Source organism: Bactrocera oleae, chromosome 5, assembly GCF_042242935.1.
Source record: "Bactrocera oleae isolate idBacOlea1 chromosome 5, idBacOlea1, whole genome shotgun sequence".
NCBI classification, from domain to species: Eukaryota; Metazoa; Arthropoda; class Insecta; order Diptera; family Tephritidae; genus Bactrocera; species Bactrocera oleae.
Window position 1 is genome coordinate 61,133,194 of NC_091539.1, and position 26,692 is coordinate 61,159,885.

General features: G+C 35.4%; 1 protein-coding gene and 1 long non-coding RNA gene across 2 annotated transcripts; one reads left to right on the forward strand and one right to left on the reverse strand.

Moving 5' to 3' along the window:
* Positions 1-2,213: 2,213 nt before the first annotated feature.
* LOC106620461 (uncharacterized) lies at positions 2,214-4,374 on the reverse strand. The gene is made up of 2 exons (XM_036362335.2): positions 4,222-4,374; positions 2,214-4,158 (listed from the first exon to the last, which is right to left on the reverse strand). The coding sequence occupies exons 1-2, from the start codon at positions 4,274-4,276 to the stop codon at positions 2,372-2,374; spliced, it is 1,842 nt and encodes a 613-aa protein (XP_036218228.2). The 5' UTR covers positions 4,277-4,374; the 3' UTR covers positions 2,214-2,371.
* Positions 4,375-16,970: 12,596 nt separating this feature from the next.
* On the forward strand, positions 16,971-18,189 carry LOC106620463 (uncharacterized). The gene is made up of 2 exons (XR_011396561.1): positions 16,971-17,745; positions 17,801-18,189. It is a non-coding gene; the product is annotated as an uncharacterized lncRNA (long non-coding RNA).
* Positions 18,190-26,692: the final 8,503 nt, after the last annotated feature.

The following is a 26,692-nucleotide window of genomic DNA, read 5'->3' on the forward strand; positions in this document are numbered from 1 at the left end:
TTGAAATATTGCAGTTGAGCAAAAGTGCATACACTACGAAGTTTTGTTGTGAATGAAAAAATATTTTAAGATTAAAAGAAAATAAAAAATCAATCGAGGAAATGTAGCTGGTTTCATTACCTTTCATTTAAAAATTTATTTTTTCTTCAGCACGTGTTTCTACTAACAAATTTCCCCCTTTTCAAATGCTGAACTTTTACTTCGGTTGGTCAGCTCTATCCGCCGACCAATAGAGAAGAGCCATTTGAAGCATGACATTTTTATATGGCAAGCAAAGAACGTTTCTTCAGCTGGCAGCGACAGCAAATTTTATGAAAGAAAAACAACTGTTAAACAAGCAACAATGCAAAGGGGATGTTTTAAAAAAGAGCAACAGAAACAAAAAATAAAATAAAACAAAAATCTGCCACACTGAATGCAAGTCGGCAAAAGCAACAGCAAGAGCATGTGTCAGTTGCGGCTCGTGTCCTTTGAAATATTGCTTTGGATTCCACTAAGTTTCCCTATGCCTTCCTCCACATTTTGCTGTACGCCTTGTTGCATTTTGTTGTCATTTAAGTGCTTTGTTTCTGGCTTTCATGCGACTTTCGCTCCGCTACCGACGTTCATGAGCGACGTGTTCACTGCATTTGCGTGCACTAATATATTTCCTTGCTACTAAATATTTCCTCGGACATGCGCTGACCACCCAACCATTACCACACATATGTGTGTGTGTGTGTGTATGTGCTTTCCTAGCATTCTAGCGCTTCAGCGTTGCATAGCTGAAGACAGCGAAAGGCACGCAGCGAATTGATGGCAGCGCCACACCGCCATTTCGCAGCTCGTGACTTCCTCAAGTATTGGTGACACTTGATTTTATGCAATGCGATTTGGCGCACACGACATGCCTGTTGGTTTGTGTGAGTGTGTTTTGTACGTGTGGCTTTTCACCTGTAATAATTCCCCGCTTGAGTAGTCACGATTGCGCTGTGTGTGCGCTGTACGACATTTCTGCGTTGCCACCGAATTTCTTGGCTCTTCTCTTGTTTATTTATTAAATTCATGGTTTCCTTTTTGTCGTAAATTTTACTGTCAGCGTTCGGTCAACAAATGCTTGTGGACTGCGGTCTTTTCAATTTGATTTATTATTGCAGTTATTGGTTAATTCGATATTCAGTTTGCAATGTCCCAAGTTGGCTGAAGAATTGGTTGTGTTTGGAGTTCGTTTTCTTGCGCCATCTTCTGTTTGTCTAAGGCTTTTTCCCCGATCCTCTCAACTTCTTTGTCTAACGTCTGATGTTACTGATGAAATATTTTCAGAGCCAAAGACTCGCATCCGGTCTACATAATCTGGAAAATGTAGCCGCTAGATAATAATTTGCACAACTACTTTCATTGCAATATTCGTTGAGCAATTCTGCGGAGGTGACGGTCCTTGATCGGTTTCGTTCGGGTTGTGTACCAGTTCTGAAAGATATTCGTAATTGCCAAATAATTTAAGTGATATACTTATGGCTTGATAACAAGAGATATTATTTCCCATCTTCTAGTCCAAGTCGCTTTGCATTATTATTTTATTTTCACACAAGAAAAATAATACCCTTCACACCTGAATTTCTTATAGTAATTATAGGTTTTATACAAGAATTTAATTTCAGTTGATCAGTCGATCAGTTTGTATGGCAGCTACATCTTATAGCGATATCTCAAAAACTGAAAACTGAGAGAGTAGTTCGCATATATAATATATAGACGGATAGTCAGGCAGATGAACTTAATTTAAACGTCACGCAGATTATTTATGTATATGCTTATAGAATCGTGGCAAATTTAACACCCATACCGTTTCAGGTATGACATGGTGAAGTTATTTCCATTTACATGAGAGGCTTAAATTTGCTACTTGAACTTTTTTCACAGATCGAAGAATGTACTAAAACTTACTGGTTGTAATAAAAAATCAATATTATTGTGAGGCTTCATAACATTCAGTCATATTTTCAATTAAGTTAATTGATTTCCAGTTAAATAATTATATTACAAAAAAATTTAAGATAACCATTTGATGTATTTTTTCTCCCATTAAAAACATCTTGATCGCCTCACTGGATTACTAGGCATTAAATATTCTCATAAAAAATCAATTGTAATAAATGCAATCATTCAATATTTCATAAGAAGCAATCTTGAAATTTGCATACAGACAAACGGGTTTTAAAAGTCGTTAAAAATTACTTTATTTATTATGATTTTATTTGTTTCGTTTATTTTTCAATCACAATGCGAATTTATATGCTATTTCCTATAATAGAACACAAAAATCTCTGCTTTTCTAAAAAAAAACTTATTTAGTACTTATATGCGAGCAAATATGCAATCTAAGTTTTGCTTATCGGCCGTATCCTGTTTTGAAAGTACCTGACGATGCTGATGCCGATGCTGAAGCTGATGCCGATGATGAGGCTGACGAATGAGCTGAACTACTTGCACCACCATAGCCTCCACTGCCACCATAACCACCTGCACCACCACCTCGACCACCAGCGCCATAGCCACCAGCTCCACCAGCACCACCGGCTCCACCAGCACCACCGCTGCCAAAACCACCGGCGCCACCAAAACCGCCAGCACCTCCTAAGCCTCCACCTAGGCCAAGACCAAGTCCGAGACCTAAACCAGCGCCGCCGTGTTGTCCGTGTTTTCTGTGACCGTGACCATGACCACCGCCAGCTCCACCACCAAATCCTCCATCGAACCCGGCCCCTCCGCCGGAGCCAGCTAAACCGCCTGCAGATCCAAATCCACCGGCACCGCCTTTACCGCCGCCATAACCGCCGGCACCAGATCCACTTCCAGCAGAGCTACCGGCTGATGCTGATCCTTGTCCTCCAGCTCCACCTTTTCCACCACCGAAACCTCCAGCACCGCCAGCTCCACCACTCAGTCCACCTCCAAAGCCTCCATCAAATCCACCTCCAGCACCGGAACCGGCTGAACCACCAGCTGAACCATATCCTCCAGTGTTACCTTTACCGCCACCATAACCCCCGGAGGATCCTGCACCGCCAGAGCCACCACTAAGTCCACCTCCGAAGCCTCCATCAAATCCACCTCCTGAACCTCCTGCGCCAGAGTTAGCCGAACCACTGGCCGATGCGGATCCATGTCCTGCGGCGCTGCCCTGATTGCCGCCAAAACCGCCAGGTCCACCTCCAAAGCCTCCCCCAAATCCACCACCAGCGCCAGAACCGGATGAGCCACCAGCGGATCCACCAGCTGAACCATATCCGCCGGCGTTGCCTTTACCACTACCATAACCGCCAGCACTGCCAGAACTGCCACCTAGTCCACCTCCGAAGCCTCCGGCACCGGCTGAACCACCAGCTGATCCATATCCTCCGGCGCTACCTTTACCGTCACCAAAGCCACCAGCGCCTCCTGCACCACCACCAAGTCCACCTCCAAAGCCTCCAGCGCCAGCATTGCCTGAACCATATCCGCCGGCACTACCTTTACCGCCGCCATAACCACCAGCGCCGCCTGAGCCGCCACCCAGACCACCACCAAAGCCTCCATCAAATCCGCCTCCAGTGCCAGCATTGGCTGAACCAGCAGCTGAACCGTGTCCTCCGGAAGCGCCTTTACCGCCGCCAAAACCACCAGCGCCGCCACCGAGTCCACCTCCTAGGCCTCCATCAAATCCACCACCAGTGCCGCCACCTGCGCCAGCACTGGCTGAACTACCAGCGGAAGCATCAGATGAACCGTATCCTCCAGATGCGCCTTTACTGCCGCCATAACCGCCAGCGCCGCCTGAACCGCCAGCACCACCACCAAAGCCTCCAGCGCCTAGACCAGATGAACCTCCAGCAGATGCTGATCCGTCAGCTGATGAAGAGCTTCCAGCACCACCACTGCCACCTAAACCACCGCCAAGGCCTTGACCCAGTCCAAGCCCGCTGGAAGCAGAACCACCAGCGCTTGCGCCACCAGCTCCACCATAACTTCCACCATAACCTGAACCGGAACTGCTTGCCGCATTAGCGGACGCCGAACTCAGACTCGCTCCACCGCCTAAGCCAAGACCCAAAAGGCCGCCTTTAGAACCACCAATATCGAGTCCAAGGCCTAAACCCAGTCCACCGGACCCTCCTCCGCTATGTGATACTCCATAGCCTGCAAACAAAATGACAAACTTTTCGAACATACTCTAAACTAGACACACATCATCATCCTTACCGTTGCTCAAGGCTAGTGAAACTGTTAACAAACTAAACACTGCAAACGCTCGCATGATCAGAACTCAAATGTTGCGCTCAATACTCGCAGATGCGCTTATATAGAACTCATTCTAGGCACCAATTAAAATACTGCTTAAAAAGACAACGTTCAGTAAGCAGTGCAAAAACTTTATTTTCTTCAATGTTTACCCCCTTGCCCTGCTAGAGGGAAATGCGAATAAACAGTATTGATCGTGGATTAACCGATAATTCACTCATAATAACATTCAACTTACTTGTACATGTACAAACCTACTTCTATATAATGTATGTATGTATATATATTGATGTATATCAGTGTGTACATCACGTTTGGGGGAAACCTCAATCCCCGTCAAACAGTCGATGTGCTCACAGATTACTTTGCATATTATTGAGGCATGAATTTCAGATGTGCGAAAAATGTTCTTCTCCCAATCAATGACTACGGTTAAATTCACCCTACACTCGGTTTAAGACATAAGTTGTAAGTTTTTAATCACTTTCTTAAATGTGAGCATTCTTAGAAATATCAGCAACTGTTAGACACCAGTTTCTTCACTTATTATGTCTATATATTTTATAAGAAATCGACATAAGCTTCTTCTGGCGTATAAACTATCAGCCTTTCGTATAAATTTGCTTTATAATACTAAATATTTATTATAGGAAACGGAAGAGGAACTACCATAAGTATTGACTATTTTCTTAAATAGTTATATTCTTCTTCTTACTCAGAGTTCTTTATTTATGACAATTTTTCAAGTCGCAGTTTGCTCGACAGACCATAATTCTGTAAGTCACCACCTCAATCAGTATATTTTTTATATTTCAAATGCTGTCTATACTCATTTGCTCTCAAGTTTCTCTTTTCATCGAGACCACTAAGCTGATTTTAATATATTTGATTTTGTTCTGTGAAAGAATTGATGAAATATTACAAAATACTTGTCGGACCTTGTTTTGAACTACATACTCGTACAATGTGATCTTCACATAACAGAAGCCTTCTTATGTATAGGTATATAGAAGATATTCATCTCGATCCAACAGTCGCAGAGCAAATGCTCTAATCTTAGAACAACTTCGTGCATTCTCTGCGTTATTTTATTTCTCCTGTCCTAGTTTCTGAAAGTAAAACGTGAGCGGTAAGTGCTGTGATAATCCCAATCTCAGTTACAAAATATATTTCCTAAAAGAAAAATCCTTTTGTTCGACAGGGTATAACATACAATCATTCATAGTACCCCAAAGTATTGCCACGAAATTTGTAATACCCAAAAAGAAATGTCGGAGACCGCATAAAATATATATAAGTGAACAGCATGACGAGCTAAATCGATTAAGCCACGACCGTCTGTATACAAGTCAACTATTCCCTCGGTTTTTGAGATATAGATCTCAAATTTTGCAAACGGTCTTTTCTCCCCAAGGAGCTGCTAAATTGTTGGAACCGCCGATATCGGACTACTATAGCATATCGCTGTCATACAAACTGACCCATAAAAGTCCTTGTACGGAATCTTTTGTATTTGTGAAGAGTAATATAGCTTCGCTGCAACCGAAGGCAACGTTTTTTTCTAGTTGTTGGTATTTTTATATTAGTCGTGTTCCAAGATTTGAGTCTTTGGATGAACTAAGAGAAAATACAATAGAAAAAGTATACATTTCTCAATTTCTTAATAAAATATACTCGTATAAAAAAATATATATAAATATATATTATTATTTTATATTTCAATACAAAGTGCCAATTTTCTACACTTTTTCGAATCGAAGTAGTCAACTGCAATGTTTATAGCGCATGCGTCCCATAACCTCATCGTAGCCACTGCGAGCGCTCGTAATTTGTATGCGAAACAGGTTTACTGGATTTTTTATTCCACATGAAATTTAACGACACCAAACCAGATGCCACTTTCAACATCAACAAATTACGCTACGAAATTAACAAAATAAAAACAATTAAAAAGTGGGAACAAAAATAGAAATTTTATAACCGGCAAAATACATATATACATGTGTAATACATACAAACATACTTGTATGTATGATAATGAATTACAAGTCATAAAACGTATAAACGGGTGCTTTACCTACGAAAACAGTGTCTGAAATCTACAAATGTAGAATCTTAGGTGAAAATAATAACAACTCTCATGGTTGGGTTTCTTCGACAGAAGCTGTGGTAAACCAGAAACCAAATTATTTTTTATCAAAATTTCAAACTTATTTGTTTTAGAAATGAATATATGTTTACTGCTGACATTGGACCTTTCCGATCAATCACAGTTTTTTTGTTTATGGGGGTTTACGCTCAGCCAAGTTTACTCTCGCAAGCATATGTATATACGAGTAGATGCATATGTTTTATTAGTGATCATATATGAATACAAAAATATTCTCACCACTTTGTTGCGTGCCTAGAAAACATTGTTCAGCCGGTTTTACCAGCTCAACTTTTGCTATTGTTGCTGCTATCAGTGACGTAGTACTTTTGATTAATCATCGTCAGGTATATTTTGATAGTTACTTATGCATATATGTTATATGTATAATTTATCGTTCCACATACGTGTGCGACAATAAACATGTTTGTCCAAAAAAATATTAAAATTTTGACAAATTGTTTTATTATAAAAGCTTATTGAGACATCGATATGTTTTGAATGCTTATTTGTAATTTCTAAATTAATGGATTTTCCAGGTATTCAATTTGTTTAATTTTTAATTTTTTCTATGAATATTAAATATTTTTTTGACAGACAGTCACGTTCTTAAAGCTTTGTTTCGTGGTTTCGAAAAAATACTGTGAGTTTATTTTTCGATACATATGTAGATGAAACTTGTGTTATTATTTAATAAACTAACGAACATAATTTTTTCTTTTTTATAAAAAACCGGCATTGCTTGATACATTTTAGCAGACATAGTTAGTTTATTTAAAAGATTTCCAACTTTCTGATTCTTTTTTACAAATAACTAATAATAAAGTGTCTCTAATGTGGTCTCCATCGAACCACAGCCACGCCGACAAAACGATGTTATTCAAGTTTTCATTTCAGCTCTTTTTCATATCTAACCGTAATTTTTAGCAGGAAGTCATCAAAGGGAGGGCGCAGAGGGTTTAAAAGATTTCAACAAGTGGAAGTGATCACGTTCTGCAGAATGTTTAAAGTACAAATCTTATGCACCAGTCAAACTACATCAAGTAAACTCGAATATTAAGTTTGGCTACCTAGTAAAAATTAGGAAAAAAACCTTCTGCTTAAATATAATATTTGGTTCAAAACTACTAAAAATGCTATATATCCGTAAAATGTAATCCCAGAAGCTCAAAATTCCGTTTTAAAAAATTTACTAATGGCTTTGGTACTGACCATTTTAGGTGAAACTTTATATTTCTCAAACCGTTCGATTGAATTCATACAAATTTTGTGCAAATCATTTTCCTAATATTTCCAAAAAAATGTCTTCCAAATATGTATGCAATCTCGCTATACCTTCTTTTAGTCTCAAAATTTACACCATGTATATTTGTATACCATCTGATTAATTTCGACCCTGACTGACAAAAAAAACTATATTTTCACGTTATTTAATACAAATCTTTATGATCGTCTTGAATATTCTGAGCCAAAACAAGCATGTCAATGGGATGGCTCTCAATTCCTTCAGCGAGGCTTGGTTCGTCATATTCATCAACTCGCGTCTCGTCACTAGTAACGATGCGTATGATGAATATATGAATATTTATATATTAAAGGGTCCTCAGCTACGTTTTCAAGCTTCTCTTTTGTAACCTCAACTCGACGTTGTTTTTGCGTTGGTTTTTTGGTACGTGTTTAGTATTAACACGCTTCATACCCAAAACAATAACCGAAACGGTTAATTGAGTTCTGCTAACTTTCTGTTGTCAACATGACCACTTTCAAATACTGTCTCTTTAAGTTTTTCGATGTTTTCGTCAGTATATCATAGGTGTATGGATGACTTGCATGATGCGAGTTTTCGTTGACTTCACGACCTTCACTGAATACTTTGTGTTTGTGATAAAGTAGAGTCTCTAAAACACTTCTGTAACATTTTCAACGAGTACGTAGCCGTGATTCCATTGGATATAGAAAATTTCAAGCAAACTCTTCAATTTTTTCCATGAATTTTTTTCTTAACTTAAACAAAATAGATTTTTAGTTTTGATAGTCAGTTATCGTGATAAAACTCAATTAATATGTTACCAATAGTAATTGTTAATTTGATACCGAAAATGTTTTCACCCGCTGAATAATTTCGCTTAACAACGAAGTAACATTTTTTGGAATTTAGATTAGAATATATAAAAGTTAAGAAAGACGCTGCGACCTAAGTCTATTGTGCCCGCTCCTATTATCACATTACTTCATTTCAACCAATTAAATCAAGAAGAATCAATAAAGCGCCTGAGTGAATGGATGTGATATGTAGTATACCAGTTTTGAGTTGACACATTAGCCTGCAGTGAACCATATACTAGCTTCCTGAATTTGCTTTTGGCAAGGACAATTAATTGCTTGAACCTTTTTGTTTTGATTTAATAGCATAAACACTTCAGAGATTTAGAGTATTCAAAGATTTCAATGTTGCCGATGTTGCTGCAATGGTATCCGAGTACTTCTGGGTGTCTTAGGTGATCATATTTAGACACACCGTCAAGATCGAATTCGATGATTAATTTGGTGGCTACAAAATTTAATGAGAGAATCTTAAATTTGACAAACTTTTCTCTCTAGCTATATCTAGTGATCCAGTATGCTAAATACATATTTTCGTTTTGTTTACATAAATGATAAAAGATTTTGCAAAAGGTTTAGATTTTGACAAGAATATCAGTAAAACACACATAAAGAGTTAATGTAAAAAGTGATCCATCTGCGACAAAAACTCGGACCGTCACATCAAGTTAACCAAATAAATTGTAAACAAATAATAAACTAAAAAAATTAAATGATTAATTATTAATTGTGGTATTTTATTGATCAAAAGCAAACAAATTCTTAGAAACAGAAGAGAAACCATTGTCATATTGCCCATGACTGATGACTACCATTAAGTAAAGTTCGTGAATTTTTTTCATTTATATAAAATTTATTTGTTTTTATCTCTTCATTAAGAGAATCGCCATAAAATTGCAGACATAATTTACGCTTCAATGGTCATTAGTAAACAAGCCGCACAAAATACAATATACGACATAGTAAATTTTTTATAGCTTATTGCTTGTTTTCTCCAATATATTTTTTATACGCTTTAGCAACTTTTATTCTTTACTCTGCGCTACTAACTAGTGTTTCGAATGTCCGCAATAACTGAATGTGACGCTCGCATGCCAACCAAAGAAATAAGTCGCCAGCAATGGGAGCGTAAAAATCGCATAACTTTGGTAGAATTTTTTAAAATTATTTTTCGTCGTGTATTTTTTATCGGTTTTATTTATATCTATTGGGGATTTCATTGAGTGAAAAAAGAAAGGAAGAAATTAGAAAACCCAACCGCCAAAGATGGATCACTCTTCACCACGGCAGTGCGAGTTCTCACACATCGACTGAATTAACCGCAGTTTTGAGCTCTAAAAACATGGATTTGATAAATCATTCGCCATATAGTCCTAACTTGAGACCGCGCGACTTAATTCCATTTTTTGGCCGAGATGAATTTTTTAAGTTACTGTAAACAACACAAATAATGCTCTTATATCAAATCGAAAAACAATCAAAATTAAATAACGTCCTAAAATAGTATAGAAGTCCAAAAATTGTTTAATGCATGCAAATTTACTGTTGGGTATACTTGTGTGCAGACAACATATTAAATATTTCTCAATTCCTTGGAATAAAATAAATATTTGAATAAGATAAACGTCAGCAGACTTTATGGTGATCCCCCAAATGTATACGATTTTTCTATGTCAAGCGATATCATGACAAAAAATAAACAAAATAAAAAACAATTTCTAATTCGTCTTAAGTCAAGTTATACTATCTTCAAAAAAATATTATTATTTATAGGTTTTTTATTTCGTACTGATAATCTTCTATTTTTTGGGATGTCGCGCTGATATGTATGTATACAATCTTCACAATAAAACTGTGAAAACATTTACTTACGACGCGAAGAGTTGCTAACAACACTTTTTTTGCGAAAAAACAGTTGAGCTGAAAACAATACCTTCTACTAGAATTGTTGTGCGTTGTGAATGACCTAAGTAGAGATTTGTTTTTGGAAGCTAACTTTTCGAAAACACAAGCATTTGCGTAGTATTAAGTACCTATTGGACATGTTTTGTGAGGTTATAAACTCATGCCTCATTCGCGTCATAACGAACAACCCATAAGTAGATAAACTCATTGCGTTATTAACGAGAAATATCAGATGGACCAGCTCGAAAGACTCCGCTTATTGTTTGATTATGGATTTGCATCGAAAAACTTGAATAAATCGAATAAGCGTCGAGTAAAGAATGAAAAAAATGTTAATGTTGAAGAGAGAGCAACTCAGTATTGTGGAAGCAACCTTCAAATAGGTATTTAGCCGCCGAAAGTCTGACGTTACGTCGACAGGCTGATTAAGCTCTTAGTGACTTTTTCCTCTTACAGCGCTGATATCTCCAGAGCAATTTTGAATATTACCCATGCTAAATCTAACCGGCCTGAACCCAGATTTTAATCGGATCACGGACTGACAATTTGACAGCATTTCTCAAAATTATTGCATATTTTTTCTACTTCTAAACACCTACAACATAGAAAGAAACCGATCGAAATCCATAAAAAGATACCAAAACATTATGGATTATTCATTTGTATATGGTCATAGAACCAAAAGAAGCATAATTATAAAACGAAACGATGACTATAAGAAAACAAAGAGAACAAAAAAAGATTTTCTTCTTCTACACTTTATATTAAAGAATAAAATAAAACCAAGAAAAAAAACTATTTCAATATTTAAAAGTTCATTGGCATAATTTTCTTTCAATAGCTGGTCTATTTTGATTACAATATGATAGAATTTATTTCAAAGAACGCCATTCAGCACTCAAAGGATTAAGAGCAAACGATATATCGGCAACCCTAGGCGCTTAAATATAATTTATTTCAATAAATTACCTTCTGTTCAGCATTATTGCCTCTAGAATTAGATTTTTTTTCAAATCGAAAAGATTACACAAACAAATTGATAGCTAATTAAAGAATAAAGAGACACAAAAAATTATACAATAACTAGGCATACAAATATATAAACACAAATCGTGTCTGAGCAAATCGTTTTGAGTACGAAAACCAGTTTTTGTGTTCTCGGCAAACAAAAGACTTTGCTTTGCGCACGAAAAAGCAGCGAAGATAAAGTTGCAAAAGTGTGAATAGAAGAAAAAAATTGTAATAAGAATGCTTAACGCGTATTTGAAAATATTAAATTTCAAAATATTAATAATTTTGTTTTTGTCATGTTAGTAATCTATATTTGTTACTAAATAACAACAAGATTGGGTTAGTAACTCAGTAATGACTGGGTCGATTTTGATGACACTTGCTTTGTTAAATTCGTCTTCACTTCGAATAACAGTATAACCTGCTTAAAATATCCGCAAAATACGAATTATTATCAATCTTTGATTTACTACTTATGACCCTTCGAACTTTGTCGATTATTTGCACATTTGAGTGCAAGAAGATCATACATTTTTACCAAAAAGCTATATCGCTTAAGTTGGTGGAGTTAACTAAAATAAACACATTAATTTGAAAAAATTCTCAACTAAAATTTGAACACACATATTTTTCTTGAATAAAGAATGAAATGAATAATCCAAAAAGGCTTTAAAAAACCACATTTAGCGTTAGCCAAAACTTTCGCTCATTAATGATCCAGCAAGTATGAGTATATTTTCAAACTTCTACAATTACATATTCATGACTTGCTTAAAGTCTTACACCCCAGCCTTCTAAATAACTGCATACAATTTACAATTCTGTTATGTAATCCCATCTGGTGGTGGGTGTAATTGAAAAATTGACTAGTCATAAAACTGTATAATTTTAGTGTCAGCGACGAAATTATAAAACAATTGTGTAGTATAACTGCTTAATTGATTTGCTCATATATATGTATGTGCTTAACATACAGTGGTGGGTATAGAAATATGAATGTAAACAACATTTTTATAGCCTGAACCAGGTATATTAAGTTTGTCACGAAGTTTGTAAACCCAGAAAATGTCGGAGATTTAGCCCTGACCGTCTTTCCTACTGTACTGTACTCTGTATGTATATATGCGAACTAGTCCCTCAGTATTCCTACTGCTGTAACATATTTAAATATTTTTCAAATTTTTTATTTTTTTTTTGAAGAAAGATTGCACCTATTTTATTGTTGTTGCTGCGATTATCTATGCAGAACATATGTTTTATATGTCGGCGTCATTTCTGAATAAGTAGGAGTTTAACCTGCTACAATCACCGGAACGAAGTGGTGCAAAGGTCACTCTGGACTCTCGGTGCAATCGGAGCTCTTCGTCTGCTATGTATACTAATTAAAGTCCAAGTACACAATTCACTTAGAGGGATTCGGTAGAGGTGTTCATGGTTTTACTGTGAATGGCGGTAAGTGCGTTTCGTAAGTGCATCCTTAGTCTGGTCGACCTACTGTGCAATGTCGTCGTATTTAAGATTTACAGACTTTTATTCAAAAGTTCTATCACCCATCGAACTTGAATTGACAATAGTTCCTTAAAAAAAACATCATAAATACTTCAAAATATGACGATATCATCCGTCATATCATAAAAATATTGTTTACACTCATAACTTATATGTCAAATGCTTCATAATTCGTTTTTAGTGGCAATAATACTTTCAGTTTTACCGCATATCAAATTACAAACTTAACCCCAAAGGCGCAATTAAAAAATAATAAATATTTTTGCATGCAATTAAATTGTAGAAGCCAACGATTATCGCTGTAATTATTGTACTTAAGGTATGCATTGTAATTAAATTAATGTTAAATCGGAAATATTATTCAATTTCATAGCTGTGGTAAATTGCAAAGGTAAGTGAATTCAGAGATAATATGGATAGAAAATCGGTTTCTTGATTAAGTTAGATTTAAGTTAGAATTCATATTAGTTGAATATATTCAGCTAGACGCTTAAGTGAACTGTAAATTGTTGTGTGACGCCATCGATCGAATAATTGTTATTGTCTACTTTTACGGATGTCTAGGGCAACGAGAGCGACCACTACTAGAACAAATTTTGTTGGATATGTAGTATGTACATAGACAAGAAAAAGCGTAGACTTTGTTTAAACCGAAGCTAGAATCCTAGCTAGAACCTTTTACAATTAAAGAAATTTCCATACAAGAACTTAATTTTGATAGTTCGATATGTAGGGCAGCTATATAATATAGTCGTACGATCTGAAAAATGTCTTCAGATGTCGTAGCGTTGTTCTAGGCAATAATTTATGTAAAATTTTGTAAACATATCTCGTCAAATAGAAGTTTTTCGTACACGAACTAAATTTTGATCGTTCAGTTTGTATGGTAGCTATACGCTATAGTGGTCCGATATCGGCGGTTCCGACATATGAGCAGATATTTGAAGAGAAAAGGACATATGCGAAATTTCAGACCGACAACTCAAAAATTGTACATATATGCAGACAGACGGACATTGCTTACTCATCTCAGCTCGTCATACTGATCATTTATACATGTATATATTTTATAGGGTTACCGACGTTTTCGGTTGGCTGTTACAAACTTCATAGCAAACTTAATAAACCCTATTTAGGGTACAAACATTGATTGTACCGTTAGTAAACGTACTCCCATGTCATCATAGCGGTTTTTCGATAGTCTTTCTCAAAAAACCCAAGCTGTTTGTAGGTATGTAAATAAAAACATTTGTACTTCCCCAGTGATTTAGAATGAAAATGGAAAATCCAAAGATTTCAAAAACAAAAACTCAACATATTTTTATTGTGCAGCAAAATACGCTAATTTACTATAACATGTGTTCACAGATCAATTAGCATCCGCCAATAAGCAAACGAACCATGAATAGTATAAGTGCTATCGTCACACATAAGAACACGAGCAGGTAAACAAATAAAAATTTACTATATATATAATACATATATATTTGTAGTTTCTATATATATATCAATTCGCACAACTTGATAACCTCTTACAACACCAACAAATATAGCGTTATATGTTATGTGCATTTTCTTAGTAGTTAGCTCGCTTGGCAACGCGCGGGGTAATGAACGTTGTGACGTCTCTTCGCTTTTCGAAGATAGATACACACTGAGACTTCAAAAAGCGTGATTTGCATTCGCACTGCACTCGTCTCAATTAGCTAAATCAGCTATGAAGTCACACTGCATATTAGATTTGAATATTGAATATTTTACATAGACTTTCGCGGAAATTTCGTACGATTACATGTAAAGGAAACGGAACTAAATAACTGAAAGTGGAAAAAGTATTATTCCAAAGTCATTTGTAGAACTCTTAGATTGCAACGCGTGTGCGAAGACTGGCTTTGTAATTTAGCAGTAGTAGTGCTTATTTTGATTGCTCTCAGAAGATAGAATAATTTTTGAGTACATGGGTCGAAGGTTCTAACAATGCGTAACAAAGAGAGTTTTCTATTCGAAAAGACTATATACAGGTGAAGACGTATGTAACTAAAGTATTGTAAATTTTACTTAGCAGTTGTTAGATTATTGCAATCTTCTGTTGACCACCCAAGTAAGCTGGAATTTTCATAAGACCTTAATGTATATGGGCGGACATCAAAGAATAACGATAGACGATTTTATTTCTAATCGAAAAGTTATCAGTTGTATTACAAGAGAAAATTTCTTATATTTTTAATACTTTTAACTATGTTATTATAAAATGTGATTTTGCCCTCACATGCCTTTCGACTGAATCCATTTAGCAGAAACTAATATCTGAACCATTTCATAGATCGTTAAATTGTCTATAGTAATAAGTTTTCATTCTCACTTTAGAATAATTTGTTCAAATGCATAAAACGTCCAAATAAAATAAGAAAATATGCATGTCTGTGTTATTTATTTGAGAAATTGAATATCACAATGCGCCAACTGTAAATATCAACATTAAGAGCTCGAACTTTGTCAGAACTTTTTTTAGTAATTTCGGGCGATATTTTATTGGAATTTAAGAGCTATTGAGAGCTCCATATATATGCGGATTCTCCAGAAAAGTAGATTCAGTTTGGAACTAGCAGAGCAACACATATTTTTAGGCTAGAGAGAGGTTACTTTTTATTTAGCACAGTCTATCAGAACAAGTGAATTATGGAAACTGTTCTGAAAAATATGCTCAAGTTCGAAATAAAGTGTATCGATATCAGAAGAGATGAACGAATTGGCTCTAAGCATTATGAACAATGCTCTGATAGCAAAAACAGCCAGATATTTTTCATAAAAACCGTAAATATACCTTCTACTCTTCTTTCACTTCTATTATGTACCTTTAAACCGTAACTCGAAGCTTATGAAAACAAATTCCCGATTATAGTACAAATGCAAGAGTTCGGTATCGTAAAATTCATTAAAAGTGGTTAATGATATAAATTATTCCACCGGCAGTCGATCACAAAAAGTTGAACATCTAAGAAAAATTACTTTAAATTGTATATTAATTAAAAAAAGTGTTACTTTTCGCACATTTATAATCGACAAGACAATTGAGCACATCACTGAGGGTCTAATTGAATTGATGAATGTACTTGCTGTAGTCTTTGTCACTTGAGATGACAGCACTGCATTATTTATAGCTTTTAAATAACTTATAATTAATAGTAAATGCAAAAAGAAACTATGAAAAGTAAATCCTATAATATGTGAATGTAAATAAAAACAAACGTTAAAAATATTTGTTTGAGACTGAGACATACATATTTACATGTTCTAATAAGGAGTATCCTTTAGGAACTCGTACTTTGCTAAACAAGTTTCTAGTTTTTTTCTTTTTCATAGTTACAGGTAGTTAAGTTTAGGTTATATTGCTTGGCAGTCACACCTTACATAGACCTACTGGTCGTTTATAATGCCAGATGGAAGTTCAGTTTACTTCGAGCTGAATTATTCGTCATATAAGACATCACCTGTTGTTGTTGTAGCGGCAGAATTTTGTCGAGTTGACAGTCCTTGGCCGGAAAAAATCCGGGGCCGTTCCGGTTCCGTAGACCCGACTGTTATGGAAACGGAATATGGAAACGGAACCTGTTTTTGCGAAGCTTAAGGGAGATTTGATATCTAATATTTGATACTTCATCTAGCCCTTGAACTGCGAAACTCCTAGATATCTAGACGTGGTCCTGCGTCTTACCCATACCTTCTTCCCTGCCATTTATGCATGTATTATTGTTACCAATGCCCCATCGCTACTAGTTATTAGTTATAGAGAGGAGAAAACTTGGAGGAGATATATACAGAGGGTTGATAAAAAATTAAATTCAAATAGAAAAACACAACTTTTCCTCGGCGAAAAATTTGCTATCGCTATATATTATATTTTCACTTCACTCTCAATCGATAACCGATAACCGATACACTTTTTTCTATTTATTTTAATAAGATCGAAAGTAAAAATTTCTTTCAGTCAGTTTTCATATAAAATCGATCATTTTTATTACGTTACAGATAAGCACTAGCCCAAAACTGAAAGAAGCGTATGTTATCGAAACTTTTCACCAATAGCGAGTGAAAATATCAGCGATTTGAAGCTTTATTAATATGTCTGCAAGTAAATACAAAAAAATTTTAAATGTGGTAATTGCTTATTATCGATTTTTAGCGATAGCTTCTGTTATTTGTAACAATCGGAAAATCGTTGGAAGTCAACTTCAGTTCTTATGTATTATATACCTAATTAGCTTGATAGTTATACTAAAATATACCGCTTAACACCGCTGCCACAGTGAGATATATAAAGATTGCTACCAGATAGCTTAGGGAGGATTTTAATCTAAATAAAACACTAAACTAAAGCTCTGGCTTTCCGCAATACTTTCACATATAAAAGCGCTATACTCGACACAGAGGGTCAGCTAACATCAACTTATACCTACACTAGAACCCTGTATAAATTGAAAATTATATTTGTAACTACCAAAGAATAACAGAAGAAATTGATTCGTTGCAATTGTCAAAGCGCTCGTATTCCATCCACTCCACCGCGTCAATGTCAACACCGCAGCAAATTATCTATATTCGATTCGTTACAGAATAATATGGCATTAGTCACAGTTGTTGCAATAAATAGACTTCAAAATGACAGTACAATTAATCTAGAGTGACAATTGTAGCACAGTGGATGCAAATAGCCTGAGTCTTTGAAATGTTGCGTCAATCCGAACATTTGCAATTTCGCCGACGGCAAGCGTTCGTCATTTTCAGCTTTATAGTCATCTTATGCATTGGTGAGTATTATCAGATTTATTTGAAGTATTTAATTTACATAATCCAATTTTTAAGATTTTTCTTCTGCCGACAACCCTAAAAATAATGATGAATCATTGAATGGTGTCGACAAGGATGGAAAACCCGTAGCCTCCGACAGTAATCATTGGGCTGCGCAATCTGATGCTGCTCAATCTGATGCTGCCCAATCTGATGCTGTCCAGTCTGAAGCCTTAGAGAGTAATCATGGGGCTGCCCAATCTGATGCTGTCCAATCTGATAGTATCTCATATAGCTATGTTGACCAAGGTAATCCTTATTATAGATCTGCTAATTATTATAACAGTGGTTGAGGTAATTTCAAGCAGCTCTGGAATCATAGTAAATTTAATAAATATTTTGCGGGTCTAACTTGGTGTTATGTAATACAAGAAATACAGAAATATATCGAATAGTATATCGAATTATCTTGAAAAGACTTTCACTTATTTATATTGGGCATAAGTCTCCTCATTTCGCATAACGAGTGGAATAGTGAGACCACTTCACAGCAGTGTCTAATAATCATTAAGTGCAATTCGAAGAAGTTTCTGCTTCATTTTGCGACCGTCATCGAAACATAGATTTTCTTGTACACACCAAAGACCAAGAAATAGTTGAAATGAGGGACTACACCTGGAGAACCTACTTTGAAAAAGGCGAAGATTGTCCTAATAGTGGAAAATGAGTTGGCAACCATTTTCGGAGATTCACAAAGTGTGATCTACATACATTGAATTTTTTACACAGGATAAAGAAGTTGAAGCAAGTGTATTGAAGTGGGGCAAGTATATCGAACTAAGCGAATTCTAAGTTAAGTAATAAATCGCGCTACTTATCAGACCGCCCTATTTAATAGTTATGTGTGAGTATACAAGGTGGGTGAGGTTATGTGGATCATAGAGTGCAGATTTTACTCAAGCGGCTGTCATGTGTGAGCGTCCTCTTACCCTGTATGTGTCAGTGGTAATGGCAAAACTATTATAACTCGCTTAAATGCCTGCACATGTCATCCTCATTTCCAGTTATTCACACTTACATGGACAGCAATAGATACATATATAATATAAATATTTCAAGTTGCAACAATAGCAAGAAATCACTAAATTTGCATTGCACAGAAATGCCTACATTGCCCCCGAGATGAAGGTCACTTTCTGTGTAATACAACAGCAAGCTGTGCAGTATCTTAGCAGTATGTGGGAAGAAGCTTTACACAGCATTGTTGCAACAACTGCCTTTGGTTTACTTTGAATAATATATCAATCACTTTCATTAAAATTCACCATAGTTTAGCACACACACACAGTGCGGCTCCTACAACTCGGCTTTCATGTAAACTATACATATACATACAAATCTATATTTCAACACAGCTGCTGGAACACTGTCTTTCGGTTGTCTGTTATATTTGCGCAATTTCTCTTCACCCCACTGTCGCTTTCACACTCATCCTTACTCACTTGTGGCTGTTCCAAATATCATTGAATGCAAATTTTTCTAATGGAAATTTAATTTCCTAATGCGTATTTAAAGCGCCTGCTACTTTGATAATAGCTTGTTCGCTTGTGTCGAGGCTGTTCTTAGTAGCAGATACAGGATTATTTACGCATTTGTACACCGAGTGCTAATATTTAATACCAATATAATATGGCACAATCTGAAGTTCGGTTTGAGGCTTCTGGTTGAAAATATCTAAAATTGTTATTTAATATTGGGTAACAGCTGTTGCTGCCAATCAGTGAAATTATTGGAGCGAATGCTCGTCAACTTTTTCATTGTCTGCTTCCTTTTTTCCCATTCTTCTTCTTAGCAGACACTTTATTCCGCCGCTCTAGCCGAATTCGAATGGTTAATTTCAATTTGGACAATCGAGTGTGTGAATACTGTCCGAAGTCTAAAACGTCTAAAATTAATATTAAAAATTTTTTGTAAAGACGTTCAATCCTTGGAAATATACATAATTTCTTACAGGAGCAAACTTCTCCTGAAATCCGTCAGCCTTTTGAGGACTTTGGATGGCAAGTTGGTGGAAAAGCTTGGGAAAACATTTAATAAAAGAGTAAGGTCTTAAGCCGTTAAAATATTTTTCATAACGAAAATATCGAAATCCATGAATACCAAATACTCAGTGAGTCAAGAATAAAGGCCTTAACTTTATTTACTCTCTCAAGAAAAGCTAAGATTTGTGGAATTGAATGATTTCTCAAAGAATTTCTATGCATTAAGCTTTAACTAAGTCTATTTTGTATACAAGAAGTTTGGAACACAAGCACAACACACGAATTTTGATATTTAATTTGCTACTGTCCTAAGAGATTTAGTTATAATTGTCTGACAATTAGAATAATATAAGAATTCGCGTTGTGATCCTGTAATAAATCAAAGGAAATTCTAGTTCAACCTAAAAGCCATAACTGCTGTGTGGTACCTATATATGAGGGGTAATAAGTTCAAAATAATTCAATGTATAAAAAATATATACTAAGAAATATCTTGAACATTTTTGTTTTGAGATTATATATCCAACATAACAACCTCGCTGCGTTCGAAGCGAAGAAAAGCTCGAAAGCCAGTAAGATTGTTCGAACACCATTCAATAAATAGCATTTGTAAAGTCACAAAACGTATTTCAGCAGGAAAAACTATGTCATGTAAATTCTATTTATTGAAAAGATACTATATGTACATACATCAAATAGTTCAACGAGTTTTTAGAAATAGTGGGGAAAAGTATAACCGCAAAAATTGTAATTTATTATAAAGGATGAAAACAGTTTTTAAAAGAAATTTTCCCTTGCAAATATCCACCTCAAAGTGGAGTAAAAAATATAACATTTTTTTAACAAAAAACAAAAACAAAACCAAAACCCAGCTTTCGATGCTGCCCAAGTAATTTCACTTGTGTGGCACTGCATCACTCTCTGTTGCCTGCAATCAAAAATATTATACCAACATAACAAGTGCAAGTGTCTATGTATGCAAGTGAGTGTGTGTACATGTGAGCATTGGATTTTGGTAGTAAAAGACAATAACGAGCGCCGCTTTATGGGGAGATCCCAAAGGCTGGTTGTTCCTTAAATTTCCAGACATGACTGCAGCAAGAGATTTATTTATGTAAGGATATGCACTCAATTCAAAAGGAAGCAGCTATTCTGGTGTATTTGTACAATTTTATATAGGGTGGTTCAAAAAGCAATCATAGTTATTGTATCTTTTCAGAAGTATTCTGCGGATATTAGAAAAAGAGGAGTCAGTTTAAAACATATATTCGTTGTCGGAACCGCCGTCGGGCAACTATAATACAACTATACACTATAGCTTCCATGCAAACTAACCGATCCAACTCAAGTTCTTGTATAGAAAACTTTTTTATTCGACAAGTTATCTTCATGAATTTAGCACAGATTATTACGCAATGTAGCATTATAATCTCAGAAGAAATTGTTCAGATCCGACAACCATAGCGCATAGCTGCCATACAAACTGACCGATCAAAATAATGATATTGATATTTTTATACTTTTTAAAAAATATAACTGTGAAGTGTATTATAGCTTCGGTGCGACCTAAGTAAACATTTATTCTGTTTTATCATGGTTCTGAAAAACATAAAGATCCACCCTGTTTCCAGGCGTACGCTGATAGCAACTACAACAGTTCACATTCCTTGATTTTTACACTATTTGCCCCTGTGCGCCATAGCAGCCGAAAGTTGATTCGTTTTCGTCACTGTTTTTTCACCCGCTTTGCGCCAGTTTCCATGTTTCCTTCATCGCAGAAAGATATATAATTTTCCTGTTGTAAGTTTCAGCATCCTCTTGCACTATTCGCCTTCTGGCCAACTTGTTTGCCGACAATACAGGCACACACACACAGACACACAGCGTGGAAGTACGACGCTTATCTTCCGTTTGACTTTGTTTTTATGGCGTGCTTGTTTTCGCTTCTCACCACTACGATGTTGATGTTGAATGCTTGTTGTTGTTGTTGCTGCTGCTGTTGTCATTTGTAGTTGATTTTTCCTGTGTCGAGCGAGTCGCCGGCATTTTTGCTCATTGACTGCTAGTGTCATTGCTGTGTACTTTTTCGCCTTCTTCGCAGCTGATTTGTGCTCACTGAATGCCGTGTACACGTGTGTGTGTGTATACCATGCTTGTGTATTTGTGTGCGTCTGCGTGCATGCGTATGATGGAAGCCAGTAAGTCAGCCGACATGCCAGGCTGTCAATATGTGTACCAGTATTTGTTCCTAGTGTTGTTGTTGTTGTTTATGCGAACTCTGTACAATATATTTATGTTTTATGTTTTTCACTTCCTCTTCATCCGGCAATGCATTCCATCTTACGTTAAACGTTACTGCTGCCTGCTGCCTTCTGGCCACTCAAACTCAACTCTCCTCTCTCTCCTTCCCTCCACTTCGTAAGTTCCGCGCTGTTTATCGTTGCTACTGTCTTCCGCTTCAATGGCTTCAATATACACTTCCTGGGGGAAGGCTTCACAAATAATGTGTGTTGCCGCTGTTGTAGTTGTTTTTACTGTCTTTGTTGTAGTTGCTGTTGTAGCAAAGACAAAAGCACTTGCTCCATCATTTCCAATGAACGTGTTGCTGATTTCTTGATAAGCGAGTTACTGCAAGCAACCCGAGTATTTTGCCACAAATTGGGGAGCGCGTAATTGTTTCAGCTCAACATTGACATGCAGATTTTCCGCGTGATTGGTAGTCGGTGCCAAGGCCTTGAGGGTGCGCAAAACTTCTGTTATTGTTTGATTTTTCCGATATGCTTAGTAAAATGATGTGAGCAGAAAATTTGTCCTTGCTTTACTAAAGGTTTGAGGGGTATGCATTTCCGTAGGTTGATATATGCGCTAGTAAGAAGATGTTCCAGTCAAATGTAATACCATACATAAACAAACATACGTGTATACTATAATAAAATATGATTACCTATTGTGACAATCTGCTTGGGATGATGATATGCTGCTTTCCTAAAAAAATGATCTGTGTCCTCTCAAGCTTAAAACTTTCAGTGAAATGTCTCATTCGGTCTATTTGGTCTACCTATAAATTCTTCAAACTTTTTTCTTTCTTAAAATTTTTGTTTTATTTCATTAACATTTTCATCCATTAGCACCCACCTCTCTTCATTATTTTGTGCCCACTTTTCTAAAAGCGTCTCTCTAAGATAATTTATTACTAGTAATTAAAAAAAAATGTTCTTACTATTCTCTGGAATAAGATATTCTATCATCTAGGAATTCCGACTTAGGTTAGCTATAAACTTCGAATGCTTCGAAATTAATGTAAAACGTGAAATGCACGTTGTTGTCGTAGTAATGGAACAAAAAATATTACCATCTCTTGGGTGATATAACGGAAAATTGTAAAATACATTTTAGTAGGTATTCAACTCTTTACTCTGAATTCAAACAATAAACGAAAATCTTCAATAATTCACTTTAGATATTAATTTTTTAGATTATTTAGATAGAGAAAACGAAATACAAGTCGGACACGACGTATGAGTAACGACGTTCCAAAGTAAACAGGACTTTAAAAAAAAGGACAGAACAAATGGTTTTATCGGCAAAATCAATTCATTTTATTAAAAATAGTCTCATTCTGCTTTAATACAGCTTTTTGCATGGTCCAAAAGCATGTCGAACGAGTGCTTTAGCTCGTTGCCCGGTATGGCCGCCAGTATGCCGGTGCAAGCCTTTTGAATGGCCTCCACGTCCGCATAACGCTTTCCTTTCATCGGCAAATATATTTTTCCGAAAAGGTAGAAGTTGCACGGTGCCATATCAGGTGAATACGGGAAGTGGTTGATTGTTAAAATGTGAGTTTTAGTCAAATGATCGATGAGACGGCGCATTATCGTGCAACAAACGCCAACTTCCATCTTCGCGTTATTCGGGCCGAACACGTCGAATACGGCGCACCAAACGCTTTAAAACTCCAAGGTAGAATACCGCATTAACGTTTTGGCCGGGTGAAACAAATTCTTTGTGGACAATACCCTTGTAATCATAAAAACAAATCAGCATTTTCTTCACTTTTAACTTCTCCAGGCGCGATTTTTTGAGTTTCGGCTCATTTCACATTTATGACCTCACGACCACTTTGAAAACGTTGAAACCACTCGTGCACTCTGCTATTGGAGAGGCAATCATCGCCATAAGCTTGTTTCATCAATTGGAACGTTTCGGTAAAAGTTTTACCAATTTTAAAACAAAATTTAATGTTGGCTCTTTGTTCGAAGCTCATTTTCGCACCGATGACAAAAACATACTGACACTTAAAACGCAATAACTTCACTTCCAATAGATGAAATGTCATGAAATTAATGAATTTACTGGAAGTAGATAAAGGATAGCAGATTCTACCGCACTAGTCGACATATAGATAGCGCCACTAGAGTTTACTTTATTAATTTTTTACTCTTTACCTTGGAACGCACCTTGTATCACTAAAATCGACAAACAAAAGTAGTCGACAAAATTTTGGAAGATTTATATTTCGTCTAATTACCTTGTGTGTATAAATTTTCTTTTTAAAAGAATTAACGAAGAAAAATTGTAATATACAATCAAAATTTTAGGAGCCACATGGCGTATACGTTACCACCAAGTACATGTAATTAATATCACAATTAATAACTGTATTAATATTTCCTTTTCTTACAAAGTAATACCTGCCTGGCGTATACTCAACACCTGGAAATATATACCATGGCGTATACTTAACAATTTGTTTAGAAAAACGTTCGTGTTTTTACGTTTTTTATATTATTGTAACATTGTTCACATACAAATAAAATAAAAAAATTTATTATATTTCTCATCAATACATGCTTCGATGGCTTCTAGCTTTTTAGTAAGACCTAGAAGGCTAGCACCATCTCCTTTAAAAATTTGTTTGCAGTACACACCTAATTGTTTGTTAGAAAGCCAATGCCATTAAATCTGCGCCGGCATTGATCCAGCCAAAGTTTCATATATAAATCCACCCTTTAAAACACAAACATACATTTTCGCTTTGTATTATACCGCATGCCCGATATGAGAACAATACAATATGAGAGTGAAGAAATATGAATTACATATATATAATTAACACATATATGTATGTACATATAATTACTGAAACCCATTTTCATGCCAGCCGTCATGCTAAATACTAATTTTGGCGCGTATATTTGCACAAATTTTGTGTTTTCATTGCCTCCTCGTCTTTGTATAATCATAGCGATGTAAGATGCCATATACAAGCTTTAATTAGCGGAAGTTATAGACATGTGCGCCAACAATTATGCATATTTTGGTGTAATTAAAAGTCGGAAATGGTGGATGGCCATAAAAATAGAATGCAAAATATTTAGAATAATAGATGGTTTTGCTTAATATTGCTTCCATAATGATTTTCATTCATATACATATATATATATAGAAGTGAGAAAAATTTAATATACAAAACGCTATTATCGATATAACTGGTTATAACAAGAATTTATTTTACCTACATGTTCTTAGACAAATAGAAAATGAGTTGAATTTACTGTTTTACTTAATGAAACTTATCCTGCGTTCATATACATATGAGAATTTTTTATTGTACTGCTATGAAAAATTTTAAATCGATCAAATGCAATAACTTCAAAACTCATACGATATCGGTACTAGTTATCAAGGTATTATTTAAAAAAAAAATATAAATCAATAAATGGCTTAAATCAAAATTGGTATATCATCTAGCTACTCTCTAAACGTGGTTGTAGCCTAAATAATGTTACCATATACAGCATAATATGTATCATAATTAAAACGGCATGCCACCGTCCTATCAGTTTTTATATGCTTAATGCATCTCTTAAAATTATTTCTTAAAGAGACTTGTTCGAAACACTTTTGAAATCAATCCTATTGAAAAATTATATTGAGAAGAAATAAACGGCGCCTCCTATACGATCTGAGTTTATACCTCATATTCCTTTTAAGTATGTTTTTTAGAATTCCTGAACTCTTCAACAAAATTCTTAAAAGGAAATAAAATCCCTAAGCACGAAAGAGAAAAGCGAGTATATTTTGACTTCGAGCATACTTTATTATTGTCTTTTCAAATAGATTTAGGTAAGAGCGATTATGGATAAGTATTTTATATTTGAGTATTTACGAAAATAAGTGTGCTCCAAAATTCTTTTTGAGGTTGTCTCTGCTTTTCATTTATTTCTGCTTACTGGTAATAGGTATCAATATGAAAATAACCTCTCACTGATCTTGATTAAATAGTTTTATACGCTACCGATATAGTTTTTCTTAACCAGTGTTTTCGAATTTTCAAAAATGCACCAGATTATGCTATTTTTTATTCAGTTATCTCAATATTAACTAATTTTTGAGCCTATGCCTTATAGGTAAGTCGAATATGTGGCTCCAAGTTTGATGTAGTGCTCCAATTTGTTTAAATTTTCTTCAAAGAATCAGATGCTGAAATGCCAGAAATAACAAAAAATATCATATTATAATATAATTTATTTCCTCTGCAAGGTGTCATGCTTAGTCTTGTTTGCCACTTGATCTTTTCACTACTTGCCTGTCTATCATTATTATAAATCCCCTAAGCGCAAAAGTGCTATTTTATTAAGTTTTTATTAACTTGAACAAATGGTACATAGTGTGTGAGTAACTTGCCTATTTGAATGTCATTACTACAGACGCACAGGCGACTGAACGGGAATGGTAAAAATAAGCATTAAATAACACTAAGTTATTATTTTGTTATTTTTAATATTTTTTATTTAAAAATATTGCATTGATATACTCGTATTGATTTCATAAAGAAACTGCAGTCTATTTTCATATACTCAAAGAGAAAAGCACACCTTTAGGATCAAAGTATACCCAAAATAATGGTAAATTGTTCCTAAAT

Bases quoted from the DNA above. Each gene is read 5' to 3' on its own strand.
- LOC106620461 (XM_036362335.2), bottom strand. From the start codon at position 4,276: ATGCGAGCGTTTGCAGTGTTTAGTTTGTTAACAGTTTCACTAGCCTTG. The intron at 4,159-4,221 runs GTAAGGATGATG...TTTTGTTTGCAG, and splicing joins TTCACTAGCCTTGAGCAACG to GCTATGGAGTATCACATAGC.